Source organism: Nomascus leucogenys, chromosome 3 (genome assembly GCF_006542625.1).
Source record: "Nomascus leucogenys isolate Asia chromosome 3, Asia_NLE_v1, whole genome shotgun sequence".
NCBI classification, from domain to species: domain Eukaryota; kingdom Metazoa; phylum Chordata; class Mammalia; order Primates; family Hylobatidae; genus Nomascus; species Nomascus leucogenys.
Genome location: NC_044383.1, coordinates 102,620,777 through 102,637,645, shown reverse-complemented (window position 1 = coordinate 102,637,645; position 16,869 = coordinate 102,620,777). Strand labels below are relative to the sequence as shown.

General features: G+C 36.3%; 1 protein-coding gene across 1 annotated transcript in view; it reads right to left on the bottom strand.

The window, feature by feature from the left end:
* Window positions 1–69: 69 nt before the first annotated feature.
* NT5DC1 (5'-nucleotidase domain containing 1) overlaps window positions 70–16,869 on the bottom strand; it is a 144,321-nt gene continuing 127,521 nt past the window's right edge. Inside the window, exons 9-12 of the mRNA XM_030809593.1 lie at window positions 12,748–12,866; window positions 11,492–11,653; window positions 10,725–10,893; window positions 70–5,670 (exon numbers count right to left, since the gene is read on the bottom strand). Coding sequence (XP_030665453.1) covers window positions 5,555–5,670; window positions 10,725–10,893; window positions 11,492–11,653; window positions 12,748–12,866 — 566 coding nt within the window. The 3' untranslated portion in view covers window positions 70–5,554. The remainder of the gene's footprint in view (window positions 5,671–10,724; window positions 10,894–11,491; window positions 11,654–12,747; window positions 12,867–16,869) is intronic.

The window sequence follows — 16,869 nt, the reverse complement described above, 5'->3', positions numbered from 1 at the left end:
ACACCAGTGTGTCGTTTTAAAAAGAATACCAAGAAAATATGAAATAAAATGTCTAGAGACAAATGATACCAGGTATCACAACTTTAATTACCAGTAATGATAGTTGTGCTGTATAGCAGCAATTACATGAAGGTTTATTGGATAAATACCTCTGCATTCTCTGCAGTAAGGAGGGCTTTGTGGATGCTGCAAAATCTGTGAAAATGAATTGCCAAGTATTTGTAGCCATCTGAGCAAAAATTTGACAAAAATGGCCCAAAATTTCTCATTTGAGTTAGAAACTTAAACATACAGTTAAATAGGTGCTGACTCTTGGTGCAATTATTACTTGCAATTTCTTGCTGAGGTATTTTTTTCTAGGGCTGGAGAACTTTAAGTATTAGAGAGCTAGGTTTTCTTCTGCAAGCTCTACATCCGTCTTAATCCTAAATTCCTCTAACAATGTTCATTTTACCTTTTCAGTTTAGTGATTGATTTCTGCACTGTCAGCCACCTGTTTCAAACTTTATTATACCTTTTCTATGCCTGTTCTGGACGTAATCAGAAAATGTCATTTTTCCTACACTTGGTTTATTATCTGCTTTAGTCTAACCAATAGCATTCACTCTAATAGGCTGGCACCACTTATTTGTTACAGATTAGCATGGTTTCTGTTCTGTTTAGCCTAATAAAATTAGTCATTAAATTACTCAATTAGGCATCTTACAGGTTTCACTTACCAACCAATTGGTTCACTGCTATAGCCCTGCTCCATTTCTTTGTATTGCTTTTTCTTCCTTAATTCTAGACCTCAATTATTCTTTATGTGGACCTCCAAACCAGTTAAGAAGTTCCACCATCTTCTGGTCACCTAAGAAGTATCATTTTAGTCTTCTCAGGCCATAATCCTTGTGAGTAGTGGTGACACTGCATAATTTCCCTGGTCCTCACACAACAATTTCCTTGCGCTTCCATTTCTGGGCATTCAGCACAAGCCAGACGCTTATAAAAGGCTTCTCTGACCTTCTTATCAGGCCCTTCTCTCCATTACTCCTGGTGCTGCTGCTTTATCTCCAGTTAACTCAAGCGTCCTTAAATGTTTTCATCATTAACAAACAAACAAAAACCAAAACAAACCCTTACCTATATTTTTAATTATTGAGTTCCTGTCCTAGAGAATCACAATTTAAGACCTGGATATTTGATCTTGTTTCAGTGACGTATTCCCTGGCTTCACAATCTCCTCAAAAGATCTGAGATATGTCAGGCACTTCGAAGTGCACATATTACTTTGATAATCCTTGCAACACAAGTTTTATTATTTCCATTTAAATAGTTGAGAAAACAGAGGTCCAGAAAGTGGAAGTAAACTGCCTAAGATGCAAGTCTCACTGTTGAGTTTTCTGATTTCAAGCTAGCATAACTTCTACTCTATCACAGCTATCGTAATAAATTTGGCATACAAATGTTAACAAAAACCCTATTGACACATGAGTATTCACGCCTCAGTTGAAGGTTATGCTTAATCATTCATGAATAGCCTTTGAGAAGGGTACATTTTATCACTTGGTTTAATACAGGATTCCATACAGTTACAGATTAACACATTTGAATTTACTTATGTAACCTTGATGTTTGCTGCACATGAATGAAATTATCAGTTTGTTCCCTTCATCAAAGGCACTGAATATTTAATGTACCAAAAAGACATTAAACATTATACTCATGGAATTTAGCTGCTAAGCATTGTAAGGAACCGCTGACATTTCTGTTAAGAGAATATTTATTTTTTAATTGATTAAACTTGGTGATTGCTTTTAACACATTTAGATAGTGATTTATTTCTTTTCTTTATTAAACTTTGTTAAGCTTTATTAAACTTTGATCTTTACCAAGGAAACAACATGACCAAAGTACCAAAAAAAGTAAAATAAACTTGTTTTTTGAAAAGAGTCTGTGAACAGGTACATGGTACAACAAACTGATTGGCAAGCAGTCTATATACTTTTCTAGTTGTCGTTCTAAGGAATGACCCAACTTCTCTATAGGCCCAGGTATACTATTTCCCACAAAGTTTACTCAAAGATGAGTTTTCATCACTCCTTCTCCATTTTGGTTACTTCAGCACCAGTGAGGGAAATTTACCAACCAGTCAAGGTGAACATTAACCCAGAATATGAAGAAAGAGTAGGCCTGCTTACTGATGATCTTGACATGTGTGGCTTCCAAGAGTAACAGACTCATTATATGCTTTAGGACTCCTGATTCTTGGATCTCTATTTTACTTTCCTAGGTAAGTTTTATATTACAGATATTTAATATATTTGGCTAAATTATGAATTACTTAAAGATAGAGGCTGTGTCTTCACTTTTAATCCCTCTCATGTCCTAGCATGACATTATTGCTAAATTGAAGTATGGTTTTGGGCTGAGAATTTGCCCTAGTCTAGATTCAATATTGGAAGACATTATGTATCAAGTAATTAAAAGTGTGATTTTGAGGATCAAACTTGGGTTCATGTATTGCTCTCTTAGTAACAGTGTAACATAGAGCAAGCATTGTATTTAATCTCTCTGAATTTCAATTTTCCCATCTGTACAATTTAATAATTATATACATCTCATATGGTTGCTAGAGAGAGTAAACAAGATAATGTACATGAAGTAGCCTAGTGAGGAGTCAGCACTCATGACCACTGTTTTACGATTATTTCTGAGGATAGTTCTAGAGACCAACAAGAGACACCTTTCTGAATTCATTGTATGTGGACTGGACCATGCCCAGGGATTTTCAAGGGTGGCAATAAGACCATACTGCGTGAATTACTTGGTATGCCCTCATGGCTTTAATAAAAGCAGTCAGGTGTATTCCAGTCTTGCACCAATCTGGAACTAACTCTTATGATAGTCTTCTTGTACTCAAGAGGCTGAAAAGATGTAAGGGACTGTTACTCCAACACTGAAGATTTTAAAAAGCTGTCCATGTATTTCTAACATTCAGTCAAGGTTATTATATCTAGAGAGGCAGTTTGATCTTCCATTTTATGCTGATTTGTTATATAAAATAATTATACAAATTTATTTTCATTCAAACCAGTTCACTAAAAGTGTGTGTGTGTGTATTTAAAATTATTTTTGGATATGAATATTGGTGGGGAAATAATACTCGATTTCAGTTTAGAGTTTACACAAACTCAGAAGTTGATTTTAGATTGCAATTCATGGTTCAGATAAAGTTTTTACTACCTCAGTATTCCAAATACCAGATTCTGACGAAAGATTTGGTCACTGAGCCATTCAGATCTTTCCTCTGCTGATGTGATAAACAGTGGCCAGCAAAGAAAACCTCTGCTCGCTTACATCTATTTTTAGGTGTCCTTTAGATTATGAATGTTTGCCTATATGCAAATATTACACGTCTTCTGTCCATTTATACAATTGTTTTGCTTCATATAACTTCTTTAATATTTTCTTTTTAATTTTTATGGATTTGGATTATTTTTAATCTTCATATCCAATCAGAAACATTGGCACTGTTTAGAAACAATGAAATACAAATTTAAAAAGCCTAATTATAGTCTTTCTAATTACAGAAAAACACATTCATTAGAAGAAATACTGACAGAAAGGAAGGAAATTTAGAAATAAACTAAGCTTTTCCTTTCATAAGATGGAAAAAAATGAAGCCAAATTTGGTGGTAACTTGTTCAGGGTCTTTAGGTAGAATGATAAAGGGAAGACTAGTACTTCTGACAACTGAATTCTGCCTCCTGAACCCCCGCCACTACTCAGTGGCCCAAAAAGTGCAATTATTTCTTATTTTGGAGTTCTCATTTTTCATATTAACAGTAGTTCATAAGCATTTAAAGATGTATTATTTGCCATTTACAGAATAAACATGGATAAGGAAAAATAGCTTTATTTTTAAAAGAAATAAATTCTCTATTTAAAGCATACATGAGATAGTATCTTTCATTTAGTCCTAAGCTTGATTATTTATGCTCATTGTAATATTCCAGTGACATTCTGGACATAAATTTCAAGTATATCACCATATACTTATTGTTAAATATCAAACAAAGCTACTGACTGTGAGGGAAAAATTTCAGTGATTTTTTTTGTTTGTTTGTTTTTACTTACCCTGAGATACTCATCCCACAGGATATCTGAGATTTAGCTGAACATTTACAAATTTTAACAATTATTTTTTCTTTCCATTGCATGCATCGATATGCCAAATTCTGCACTTCAATCCAGGTAAAATAATGATACTGTTGGTAAACCAGATAGTGAAAACCAGTGTGTTTGCTAATACTGCCCATGATAGACAGAGTGAAATCAAAGCATAAACAGTAGCCAGGAACCTATACTGCAAACATTTGGCTTCAAGTATCTTGCAACAAATAGCTACTAATATGACCATACATAGCACACAGAACACCACAGTCCTGGATTATAGCATGCCTGTAAAACCCATTAAAGCATTTTTTTCTCAAACTTTTTGTTCATTATTACCCTCCTTCCCAATTACAGAAATTAAATTCAAATTAAATTAAATGGTTTTAACTACAAATTTCTTCCCAATGAGATAAATTAATACTAAGGAATAAGATTTTGTTGGATAGGATGATTTTGGAAGTCCACAATCCATATCTAATATTTTTTCACCCCAAGAACCAATTTTTGTCCCCAACTGAGAATGTAATGCTGAAAGTTGATTAAATAAATTAAATAGCCTTTAACATTATTAGAAAAAAACCTAGTGGGTAACAATGGAGGTTGAGATAGTTGACTTCTAGATCATCTCTGTTCCATACTTGCTGTATGAACAGAGAATAAATCATGTCTTTTTATTTTCTTGTTTTGGAGAACACAGGAATAGCATAAAACCTCATAGCCTGCAAAAATCACTTAATCTCACTGGACTCAGTGTTCTTGACTATTAATTGAAAGAACTGGTATAGATCAGTTGGTTTTCAATTCTGGCTGCAATTTCCTAGGGCATATAAAAGATAACAAAAGATAACAACGCTCAGCCATATTTACCCAGACCAGTTAAGCCAAGTCTCTGGAGGATATGTTCTAGCCAGTGGGTCTCAGACTGTACTGTAAATCAGAATCACCTGATGGGCTTGTTACACCACAGATTGGTAGGCCTTACTCTCAGAGCTTCTGATTCAGCAGGTTTTGGGTGGGGCCTGCAAATATGCATTATCAAGTTCTCAGGTAATGCTATGCTATTAGTCTATGGATCACACTTTCAGAACCACTGGACTAGGCATATGTGTAAAAGTGACTGTGTGTGTGAGTGTGTGTCCCCAGGTGAATTCTAATCACAAAACTACTGTATAGAAAATATCAATAAGGTTCTAAGTTTTAGGATACTGAGATTTTAATATAATAAGAGTTGTTAAACATCAAGATGATTTATAGAAAGGAGACCTATGGGCAAATATCAACTTACTGGTCAATAAAACTCATTCCTTAAAGTCTTTTACAGTATTTTTTGAAAATTAACTTTTTTTTTTTTTAACTGCATATATGGGTCTTCACTTCATTTTTCAGTAAAGACAACTTATTTGGATATCAGTGTCTCATCACTTGATAAGACCAGTGGAGGATTTGGATAGTAGCCAGCTGTTTTTGAATTGCTTGAAGAGAATCTTGTAAATTTGTAGTCCAGAGGTAATTCTGGGGAGGAAAAAAAAAAATTTAATTACTGCACAGGCCTCTGAATGCCTTTCATAAACAAATCAAAACTTGATATTCACTGATAATAAAACTTATTTTTTAGACTTGTAAAATTTTAATATTTCTTTTGCTCCTTCAGTAGGTCTGTGTGTAGCTATTATTATAAGGTTAAAAATGTGTATAAACCAACCACCATTGTAATATATATGGCTAATAAACAAACTTTTACAACAGCTATAAAAAAGGCTTCTAGGCATTTAAATGTGAATGAGATAACCATGTCTAGCAGAATATCCACTAACATAGAAACATTACTTGAATATAAAAAGGTTTTAAGAGGCAAAGGGATGTACCAGGCTATTTTTCACTTCCTATCTCATTTAAAACAATTTAATTTTATTCTTTCTCCCATATTACAGAAAAGGTCTATCAAAGGTCACTTAGGATGAAGAGTTAGATATATTTCCCTATGCAATTTATAATAATGTTTAAGTCAAATCACATTTAGAGATATCTCAAATCATCCCCAGAGCTCTAGTGAGTTTAATTTTAATGCTCTGCACAGAAGTTAATACAAAAATATGAAAGCTTATCTGAATAAAAATTTAAAAAAAATCTCCCAGGCCCTCTTCAGAGGATCATGTAACTGGTGAATGAGACCTAATAATCTTCTTCATAGTCACAGGAAGAGGGTTACTAAGAATAATCTTCAAATGCTTAGCTAAATAAGAATTTTAGGCTGGGCGTGGTGGCTCACGCCTGTAATCCCAACACTTTGGGAGGCCGAGGCGGGTGGATCACAAGGTCAGGAGATCGAGACCATCCTGGCTAACACGGTGAAACCCTGTCTGTACTAAAAAACAAAAAATTTGGCGGGCACCTGTAGTCCCAGCTACTCAGGAAGCTGAGGCAGGAGAATGGCGTAAACCCGGGAGGCAGAGCTTGCAGTGAGCCGAGATCGTGCCACTGCACTCCAGCCTGGGCGACAGAGCAAGACTCCGCCTCAAAAAAAAAAAAATAAGAATTTTAATACATACAACATGGCAACTTTCTTCAATTTAAGGAAGAAGAATCGGAAGTTCAAAAAAATTAACTAGACTTCTAACTTCAACTAGAAAATCTGGATAAAATATAAACATGAGACTGAAGTCACCAGAGAGCTAAAGAGGCAACCAAGACTTGAGGCACAATTCCTGGGAAGGAGGAACCAGCAGAGAGAGGAGCTAACACTAAGCCTCAGCTTTTCTCCTCTGGTGCTGGAATTCTGGCTGGTGGTAGGGGCTACTACAAGCAGCAGAAAAACCAGTTGAGATTTTGACAGTCTTGCAGGGCTGCAGAGACAAAAATTGAGGGGCTAGGACCACTGTAAAGGAAGGGTCAGAGAACTGGACTCTGCTGGTTGTCTCCTCAAACCCTTTGCCAAATGCTGAAGGAAATTTGGAAACTAAGAATCCAAGCGGAAAGCATATGCCTCTATAAAGAAGAGTGGATTATTTTTTAGGCATTTTCTTGGTATTGTGAAAATGGAGCGATTAAGTTCTGACCTGAGAGAGGAGAGGGGACTTTGTGAGTATCTTCGACTGGCAGTTATATATTTCTGAGAACTAAGAGTTTATAATTATAAAGTGATCTCTCTCATGCTAATCATTTTTCCCCTTAATATCTACTTTGTTTCATATTAATGCAGCCACTCTCTCTTTTTTTTTTTTGGTTCCTGTTAGCATGGTATTATTTCGTCCATCTTTTGATATTTAAACTTTCTGAATCCTTATGTCTCAGATATATCTCTTATAAACAACCTATAATTGGGTATTGTTATTTTTATTTTTTTATTTTTATTTTGAGACAGAGTCTTGCTCTGTCGCCCAGGCTGGAGTGCAGTGGTGCAATCTCGGCTCACTGCAAGCTCCGCCTCCTGGGTTCACGCCATTCTCCTACCTCAGCCTCCCACAGGCGCCCGCCACCATACCCGGCTAATTTTTTGTATTTTTTGGTAGAGATGGGTGTTTCACCGTGTTAGCCAAGATGGTCTCGATCTCCTGACCTCGTGATCTGCCCGCCTCGGCCTCCCAAAGTGCAAGGATTACAGGCGTGAGCCACTGTGCTCCGCTGGGTATTGTTATTTTTTTTTTAAATTGGCTATTAATTGGAGTATTTGGTCACATACATTTAATGTAATTACTTCAGGTTTAAATTAAACATTTTACTAAATGCTTTCCATTTGTCTTGCTGATTCTTTTTTTTTTTTTTTTGAGACAGAGTCTCGCTCTGTCACCCAGGCTGGAGTGCAGTGGCATGATCTCGGCTCACTGCAAGCTCTGCCTCCCGGGTTCATGCCATTCTCCTGCCTCAGTCTCCTGAGTAGCTGGGACTACAGGCGTCCACCACCATGCCCGGCTAATTTTTTGTATTTTTGGTAGAGACTGGGTTTCACAGTGTTAGCCAGGATGGTCTTGATCTCCTGACCTCGTGATCCTCCCACCTTGGCCTCCCAAAGTGCTGGGATTACAGGCATGAGCCACCACACCTGGCCGTCTTGCTGATTCTTAATATTCTCTCATCTCCTTTGTTTTCTTTTAGATTCTTAAATTATTTTACATATTAGCTTCGTATAGTATATCATCACAATTCTCGACAGTTATTTTTGAGATTACAACATGCATTTCTGACATCAATACTGAACATAGTCTTATCCTTAATTGTTTAATTCTAGCATGTTAGAACATGTTAATTTTTGCTGCCTCACTCTGGCATATATATGCCATTACTGTCAGGCTTTTTAAGTCTCTATGTAAATCCCATGGGACTTTAATTTTTATTGTTTCAAACAGTAAGCATTCATTTTTTATTCATATACTTATACCATATACTTATATCATATACATTCTTCTTGCATCTCAAGTCTTCCAACATGAATTATTTTTAATTGTACCTGGAGAATAATAATCTTTATTTCCTTTAGGGTTTCTGGACATACATTTTCTCTATTATTCTCTGTCTAAAAATATTTTACTTTTTTTTTTTTTTTTTTTGAGACAGAGTCTTGCTCTGTTGCCCAGGCTGGAGTGCAGTGGTGTGATCTCAGCTCACTGCATCCTCTGCCTCCTGGGTTCAATCAATTCTCCTGCCTCAACCTCCCGATTAGCTGGGATTACAGGCACCTGCCACCACACCCGGCTAATTTTTGTATTTTTAATAGAGATGGGGTTTCACCACGTTGGCCAGACTGGTCTCACACTCCTGACTTCAGGTGATCCGCCCACCTCGGCCTCCCAAAGTGCTGGGATTACAGGCATGAGCCACCACGTCCGGCCAATATTTTACTTTTATTCTTTACAATGTTTAACTGGGTATAGAATTCCAAGATTCACATCATTTTCTTTCAGCAATTTAAAGCTATCATTCTATTGTCTTTGACTCTCCTCTGTTTCTGATAAGTCAGATGTCAATCTGTTATTTAATCTACATTTATGCTCTTGATTGCTTTTAATATTTAATTATCTTTGGCATTTAGCAGTTAACTCTGAATTTATTTTTTATTCATTTTGTTTCATTTCTTTGGGCTTCTTAAACCTTTGGCTTATTTTTTTCCCCATCATTTTCTCTCATCTCACTTATTCTCTCATCTCCTGGGACTCCAATCACAGATGCCCCTCAGTAACTGCAGGGGACCCCTGTGGATACCAAAGCCTGTGCATGCTCAAGTCAAAAAATGGCATAATATTTGTATTAAACCTACATACATCTTCCTGTATACTTTAATTCATCACTAGATTACTTAATATCGAATACAATGTAAATGCTATGTAAATAGTTATTATACTGTATTTTTAAAAATTTGTAACATTTTAAATTGTTGTACTATGTTTTATTGTTTTTTCCTCTGAATAATTTTTATCCACAATTGGTTGAATCTGAAAATGTGAAACCCGAGAATACAGAAGGAAGATAACATCATTCTAGGACTCAAATTATTTCTAAAAACAATTCACATAAAATTCAGTGCATATCTTACCTGAAATCTTACTCCTTCTCACTATATCTTTTATGTCTCAGCCTCTCTTCTGTATCTTTTATGGTTTTTCTCTTATTGCTTCATTCCAAATATGTTCTTTTGACCTAATTTCCAGTGCACTAAGTGACTTTTCATCTGTGTCTAATACGCTGTTAAATCCATCTGTTAAGTTCTTAATTTCATTTTTTAAATATTTAAATTCTACAATCTCCATTCTTTTTATACCACAGTTTATACAATAGTTTTTGTATCTACCAAATTTCTCATTCCTTCCTTTTCTGTATTTGACTATAATAAACATGGTTATTTCTGTTAGTGTGGTCTCATATCTTTATGTGCCCAGATATTTTTCATTATGCACTGAATTTTATATGAATTGTTTTTAGAAATAATTTGAGTCCTAGAATGATGTTATCTTCCTCAAGAGATAATCTATATTTGTTTCTACCGGGTGTGCAGCGGCACTAATAATCTGAAATCTCCTCAATCCAATTTTAGGTATTCAACTGATTTCAAGCTGAATTTTAGTCCCTGTGAAAATGGAGATTTCTTCTCAATTCATCCTTATTCTAAAGTAAAGCCCTTCAGGGCCTCAACATAGATTGAGGGAGTTCACCAGACCCACCCCTCCTTAGGCAGGCCCTCTCCTCCAGTTCCTATTCCTGCAGATTCATGAAGTTACTGAAAGGCCCACTCACCCTCTGTGGTGCCCCCTCCAGAATCAGCAAATACCCAGGGGGAAAAGCAGCCTCAAATGCCAGGTTCACCTTACTGGGCCTCCTCAGCAGCTTGTCTTGGTAACTCTTCCCTAATTTTATAACATGCCTCCAAGCTGACTTAAAAAAAAATTGTTGAGCTTTTGTAGTTGCCTCCCACAGAAGTGCTGGTCCTAATTACCTAGGTTCCATATCTAGAAGATGTTTTCCCCAAAGATAAATCAATGTTGTGGGAAGATTTCTTTTTCTTAACGATAAGAATTCTAGTACTGGTCATTATTGTCTAGTAACAGGTGAAGCTTTATAGTTATTTTCCCCCTTACCTGCGATTGCTTCAATACTTGGAATTGCAATAGTGCTGTAAGTACTGATTCTCTTACAAGACCATGTATAAACCAAGGAGTCTTCTGTATTTTCCAGTCCCAAAACTGAATCAATAAAAAAAGAGCCCCATTTTTTAGATGAAGTATTTAAAGGCTTTGCCTTTGGTCCCTGAAACAAGAGAACAGAATAATTAAAATGTTGATTAACTGATGTTCAATCTCATAATTTTTTTGTCTATTAAGTAAATAAAAACTTCGAAACCCTGTAGGAATCTACAAATAGGCTTTGGGCACACATTAAATTTTTGGAACAGGAATAATATTTCCTCCTTATTATGAAGTATCCTTTATTTTAAACAGAACTAGCTTTTTATATGGTCAATTGGTTATTATCTGAAAACTAGCCCAAACAAAGCAACCTAGAAACATAATTTTTTCCCTATAATAAAAATAACTCTCTATTCTATTATGATGATGATGTCTAAAGGGTAGTTAAAAAACAACTTGGTCTAATTTTCTTATTTAGTATTTATTTTTTAGAAAGGAATGAGGATGGAATTATTATTTATTGCTTTCAATACAAATGGAACATGAAGTCAATAAAATTAATACAAAGTTTCAAATTATTAGTCTTTTTTTTTTTTTTTTTTTTTTTTGATGGTATTCGGCCTGACCAGGAAAATTTTGGGGTCAAGTAGTATAAAGATACTTTAGCTTTCAAACATAAATATTTTTCTTTCAAGGAAAGAGCTGCAGGGAATGCTTACCTCATATTTTCCTTTCTTCTCTAGAGGCTCTGACCCTTCAGGCCTCTGACTCCTCGCGCCTTCATCCCCTCTGAGTTCTTCCAGGATGAGGACTGTCTCCCAATTACTATAGTGACGAGCTGGGAAAATATCTGAATGCATGCTGTCACCAAAATAAACAACCTGTAAGACAGATAGCAGATGCTGTTTGAGGCACAGAATTGTGAAAGTGGCATTTATTTCATATAAGGAAGAAGAAAATTTCTCAACAGGCATCAGAGTATGACAATCAAAAACTGCATAAACATCTTAAACTTATTTGAATAACCTCACAGGTGACCATCAACTTGTCTCATTTGATTCACAGGGTGCCAGATTTGTCTTAAGAAGTCATACAACACATTCACAGGTAGAAGAGAGCATAAGGTGAAATAAGTGATTTTATTCCATTTTCCTAAAGAAGTGAACCTATGTTTACATAGATGTTTACAATTATTAATAAAATGACCCCTGCAGTTGTAGAACTGGTGAGGTATCAGAGACAACTTGTTATAGTGGGTTAGAGATTATTAAAAGTGCGAATCACAACCACTTTTCAAGAGAGTTTCTGGGCCCAACCCCAGACTGGTTGAAACAGAATCTGTGAGAGTGGGGCTGGGCATGTTGAATCTGGCAAGTTCCCTAGGTAGTCTGAGGCAAAACTCCATTGATTGAGTCCATACCTCTCAATTTTCAGATGTGAAAACAGAGTTAAGGGATATGAGAATCAGCATCTGCAAGTCAGACTGCTCTATCCATTAACCCTCAGGAGTCCCCAGGAGACTGTGGCATGGTGACAGCCAATGGAGCAGGGCTCTGTTACCCCATGATCTCTCAGCTCACAGAAATTCTGGTAAATATTTTCTTAGAAGAAATGGTTCTGCTGTTAGAAATGCACCAATGTCCAACATCAACAATGTGATCATTCTGTCAAAAGCAAGTGTATCTTTAAGCTAGTCTGTAGCATAATTTCAGTTGTTTCTTTTATATATGAAAACTTTTTGGATAGATTGTTATCAGGATAACATTCCACAGGCATCATACACACTCATACACCCCCTAAATCTCTGGTGCCCTGCTTGGAATCCTTGCTCTTCTCTATCACAGATAGACAGCCTCTCTACATTGACAAAGGAAAGGCTTATTTAAGCAGAAGAATTAAGAGGAGAGATTTGGCAGTTCACAACTGCTTATGTCTGCAAGTGGGCGCTGAGGACTTCTCCTCAACTGGGAAATACCTTGGGTTCAGGTTTGCCAGTCATTTTCTTCAGAAGCTCATAGAGGTGGACAGCGTTCCCTTGTGAGTACCAGCCAGGTTTATCCAGAGATGGCAGCACCTCTTGCTCCTCATCATTCTCTGAAAATACAGTTTGACAATCATATACTTTTTAATCAAGTGAGAGTAGCCAGTTGGGCAGACCATACTTACGGCATGGCTGCAGGACATGTACAAACAAGAACCTTGTGGGGAAAGGAGCTGACATTCAGTGGTACCTACGTATTATAAGGCCCTTATAGGTATATACTTTTTAATCCTGTGGCCTTCTTAATTGGGGAAAATAAGGTTCAGGGAAGTTATTTTGCCCAGGATCTCAACGCTGGTAAGTGATTTATTCAGTGATTAGACAGAGATCTGCTTGACATCATGCCCCTACTGCTACAAAATGGTTTACCAAATAAACAACACAATGAAAGTCATTAGGTGTTAATTTTTTAGAATTGAGGGTGAGGGAGGTAAGTTTTTAATTAGTAGTCTATTAGATTCAGATGTAAATTTTGCACTCTTGGTGCCTCAAATGCTTTACCCTAGTACCAGCTTGGGGTGAGTGGGGAATGAAAGGACTATCTGATGCCAAAGCACAAGTTTGTGGACCATTCCAAGTTGTCCCCTCCCAGCACATTACCTTCCTACTCCTGTTAAAGCAGGGCTGGTGAAAGAGGTAAATGTCTTTGCCTCTCTGAATTTTGCCTGCTATTCTATTACTTGTACATGAGCTGAAAAGCTGAAGAGAATCTGCCTATCAGTATGATGATTAAGGAAGATTGAGTAAGGTTTTATGAAATATATGATATATCAGCAGACACTTTGGTAGCTGTTGATACAGCTTTGCAAACTGTATGGAGAAAAATAACCTTTTCCTCACATCAATTGTATGATTTCTGATTTTAAAAAGGTTTATTCCCCCCATTTTTTTGGTCCTCTCTGCTGTGCCACTAAGAAGAATCTTATGAGATACAATCCTATGCTGGATACAGAGGTTGTGTATACAGAAGCTTATATAATTAGAAGGGTCCTCTTTAAGAGAACAAATACAGAATTAATACAAAGTTACCATGGTCCCTGCTAGGATTTGGAAGAGATAAATGGGGGAGTCTTAAAGCTTAAGCTTCATTGGCTTTATTGTAAATCAACCCTGGAGTAGGACAGGGAGAAAACAAAGGGTTTAGAAAGGAGGCAAAGATGGTTAAGTCAGTCATTAAAAATACATCTCTGGCAATGTTAGTACCTTTAACTAAAATCTAATTTTCCCTAAAGAAACTATATGTAAAAGTCACAGACAACAACATTAAATCTCTGCTTAGAGTATAACAAAAAACATCTTGAATCTGGTACTAGAGAATTTAAGATTTACAAATTAAAGCTTGGTCATTATGACTGAAATGAAATATAATTTATTAATTCTACTACAAAAATGAGTCAAATAATGTCACAATAATAAGGTGCATTTCTGCATAAACTCAGATATTTTAAACAAAATTCTAAAACTACATTTATAGATAATTAAAGCCAAATAATAGCAGCTAGCAGCTTATGTTCAATAAATCTTTATGCCTATCTTGCTGCCATTTCAGCAGCCATTTAAAAATTCTTCTGCAAAATCAAATGAAAATCCCACTATTCTTTAAAGAAAGAATAGATAGGAAGCCAAAATCATGTACTAGCCTAACATTAAAAGGGTCTAAGAAGATTCAGCATATTCCTGGAGAAACACAGTAAAAAATGATCACTTCTCATGTCTGTTTATTTACTGAAATGTCTTACTATGCAAATAATGTGGATTTGATGGCAATTGGAAATGAATAATTTACAGAAATACTTCTGAAAAGATTCACAGTTGATATGTAGATGCCCACTTTGCAAGGATAATGGGAGGAGAATCTTTCTACTACTTATGAAAAATTTAAAAAAATCCATAGTATTATAATTTCTTAAATGTTGAGACTCAGTAATCTAATAGGAAGCAAAAAAAAAAAAAACCCAAATCAAGTCAAGACAAAAAATTCACTTTATACAAACATTACCTCCCCTCCCTGTTTCCAGCCCCTATACTGGAGGCTGCCTTAACGAATAATTAATCTACAAGGGCAGCTGAGGCTGCGGGTTTTGGCAGAGCCTCCACAGTTAGGAAGCTGCAAGACTCAGAGAATTATTAATTCCTGCAGTAGAGAGCCTGTTCGGACTGTGAAAGCCACAGAACTGAGGTGGAAGCTGTACAGTACAGAGGAACAAACTCTGGGAAGTTTCAAGCACAGTGTTTATAAACCCAAATAAACACTTTTTACATTATTTAGATAGTGCACTGTACTTCTTTATAAGGTCAATCAAAAATAGTTACATAAATCTCTATTTTTTACATAATATTTAAAAATGTAGGCTGGGTGTGGTGGCTCACACCTGTAATCCCAACACTTTGGGAGTCTGAGGCAGGCAGACTGCTTGAGTCCGGGAGTTCAAGACCAGCCTGGTCAGCATGGTGAAACCACAGTCTCTTCAAAAAATACACAAATTCACTGGGTATGGGGTTGCACACTTGTAGTCCCAGCTACTTGAGAGGCTGAGGTGGGAGGATAGCTTTAGCCTGGAGAAAGAGGTTTCAGTGAGCTGAGATCATGTCACCACACTCCCCACTGGGTGACAGAAGTAGACCCTGTCTAAAAACAAACAACCCCCACCCCAACCCAAAAAACAGTGTCCTGCAAAGAGTACAATGAGGATATTGATTTTAAAAGGTTTAATTAAAAATATGTTAGAAGGGCCAGGCGCGGTGGCTCACGCCTGTAATCCCAGCACTTTGGGAGGCTGAGGCAAGTGGATCACGAGGTCAGGAGTTCGAGACCAGCCTGGCCAGAATGGTGAAACCCTGTCCCTACCAAAAATACAAAAAATTAGCCGGGCATGGTGGCCCATGCCTGTAGTCCCAGCTACTCGGGAGGCTGAAGCAGGAGTATTGCTTGAACCTGGTAGGCGGAGATTGCAGTGAGCCGAGATAGCGCCACTGGACTTCAGCCTGGGTGACAGAACGAGATTCCATCTCAAAAAAAAAAAAAACAAAAAAAAACAAAAAAAAAACCAGTTATAAGATATAGAAAGATAAAGAAAATGTTAGAAGATATAGAAAAAAATAAAGAAGACAAAGCGGATAGATAGTGATGATAATTTGCTTCCACAGTTTTAAAATGGGGATAATAACAATGCTTACCTCAGAGTGGTTATGTAAATAAATTAATACAGATAAAAATAGAGCACATGGAAAAGTGTCTGCCACAAAGTAAGTGTTTAAGAAGTCTTAGCTATAACCCCTTCAATTTACAGGTGAATAAACTGATATCTGAAAAAGTTAAGGAATCTGACCAAAGTCACTGAAATGTTATAATAAGAGCCAGGACAAGAATGCACTTTGCCTCCTTATTCCAAAGGATTTCAAATTGGGGCTAGAAGACAAAGTAAGATGATACTCCCAGACAGCATTTCCGAATTTGGATTCCTGGACCTGAATGTGTCTCATGGTATTGCCACAAACGGGGAACAACTAAAGCACAGAATAAACCTTTATCTGGCATCCCTGAGGATACCCGCAAACTAACAATTCTCACTTAGGATGAGCCTCAGCCAACCTCCTATGACATCTTTATATAAGGCTCAAATTTAGTGCTGTTACAATCTTCCATATATATTGAAAACAGGTCAGCAATGAATGAAGAAAAGAAGGAAGGCTTTAGAATGCCCTTTGAACTGAATTTTATAGTTTATTATTTTCACAATGTCCTTCAAATTCACTGATAAAAAGCTTTATCTCGTAAAAAAGCAAACCTGTATTACTTTCCTAAAATTCCACTGTCCCAGCTTTAATTTAAAGCAATCTTAACAGTTAGGTAAAATGTATTAATTGAAAACATTTTTCTATAAAAATACATTATTAGGACAATTTTCTATACCAAAGTTCTACAAGATATACAAATTATTCCTCAAACCCTTTAATTTAACACTAATAGATGTTTGGGTTATAAAATAACTAGAAAGGAGAAAACTCATAGGTGAACAAAGCTCCAACCTTTTCTTTTAGACTACAAACTACCAA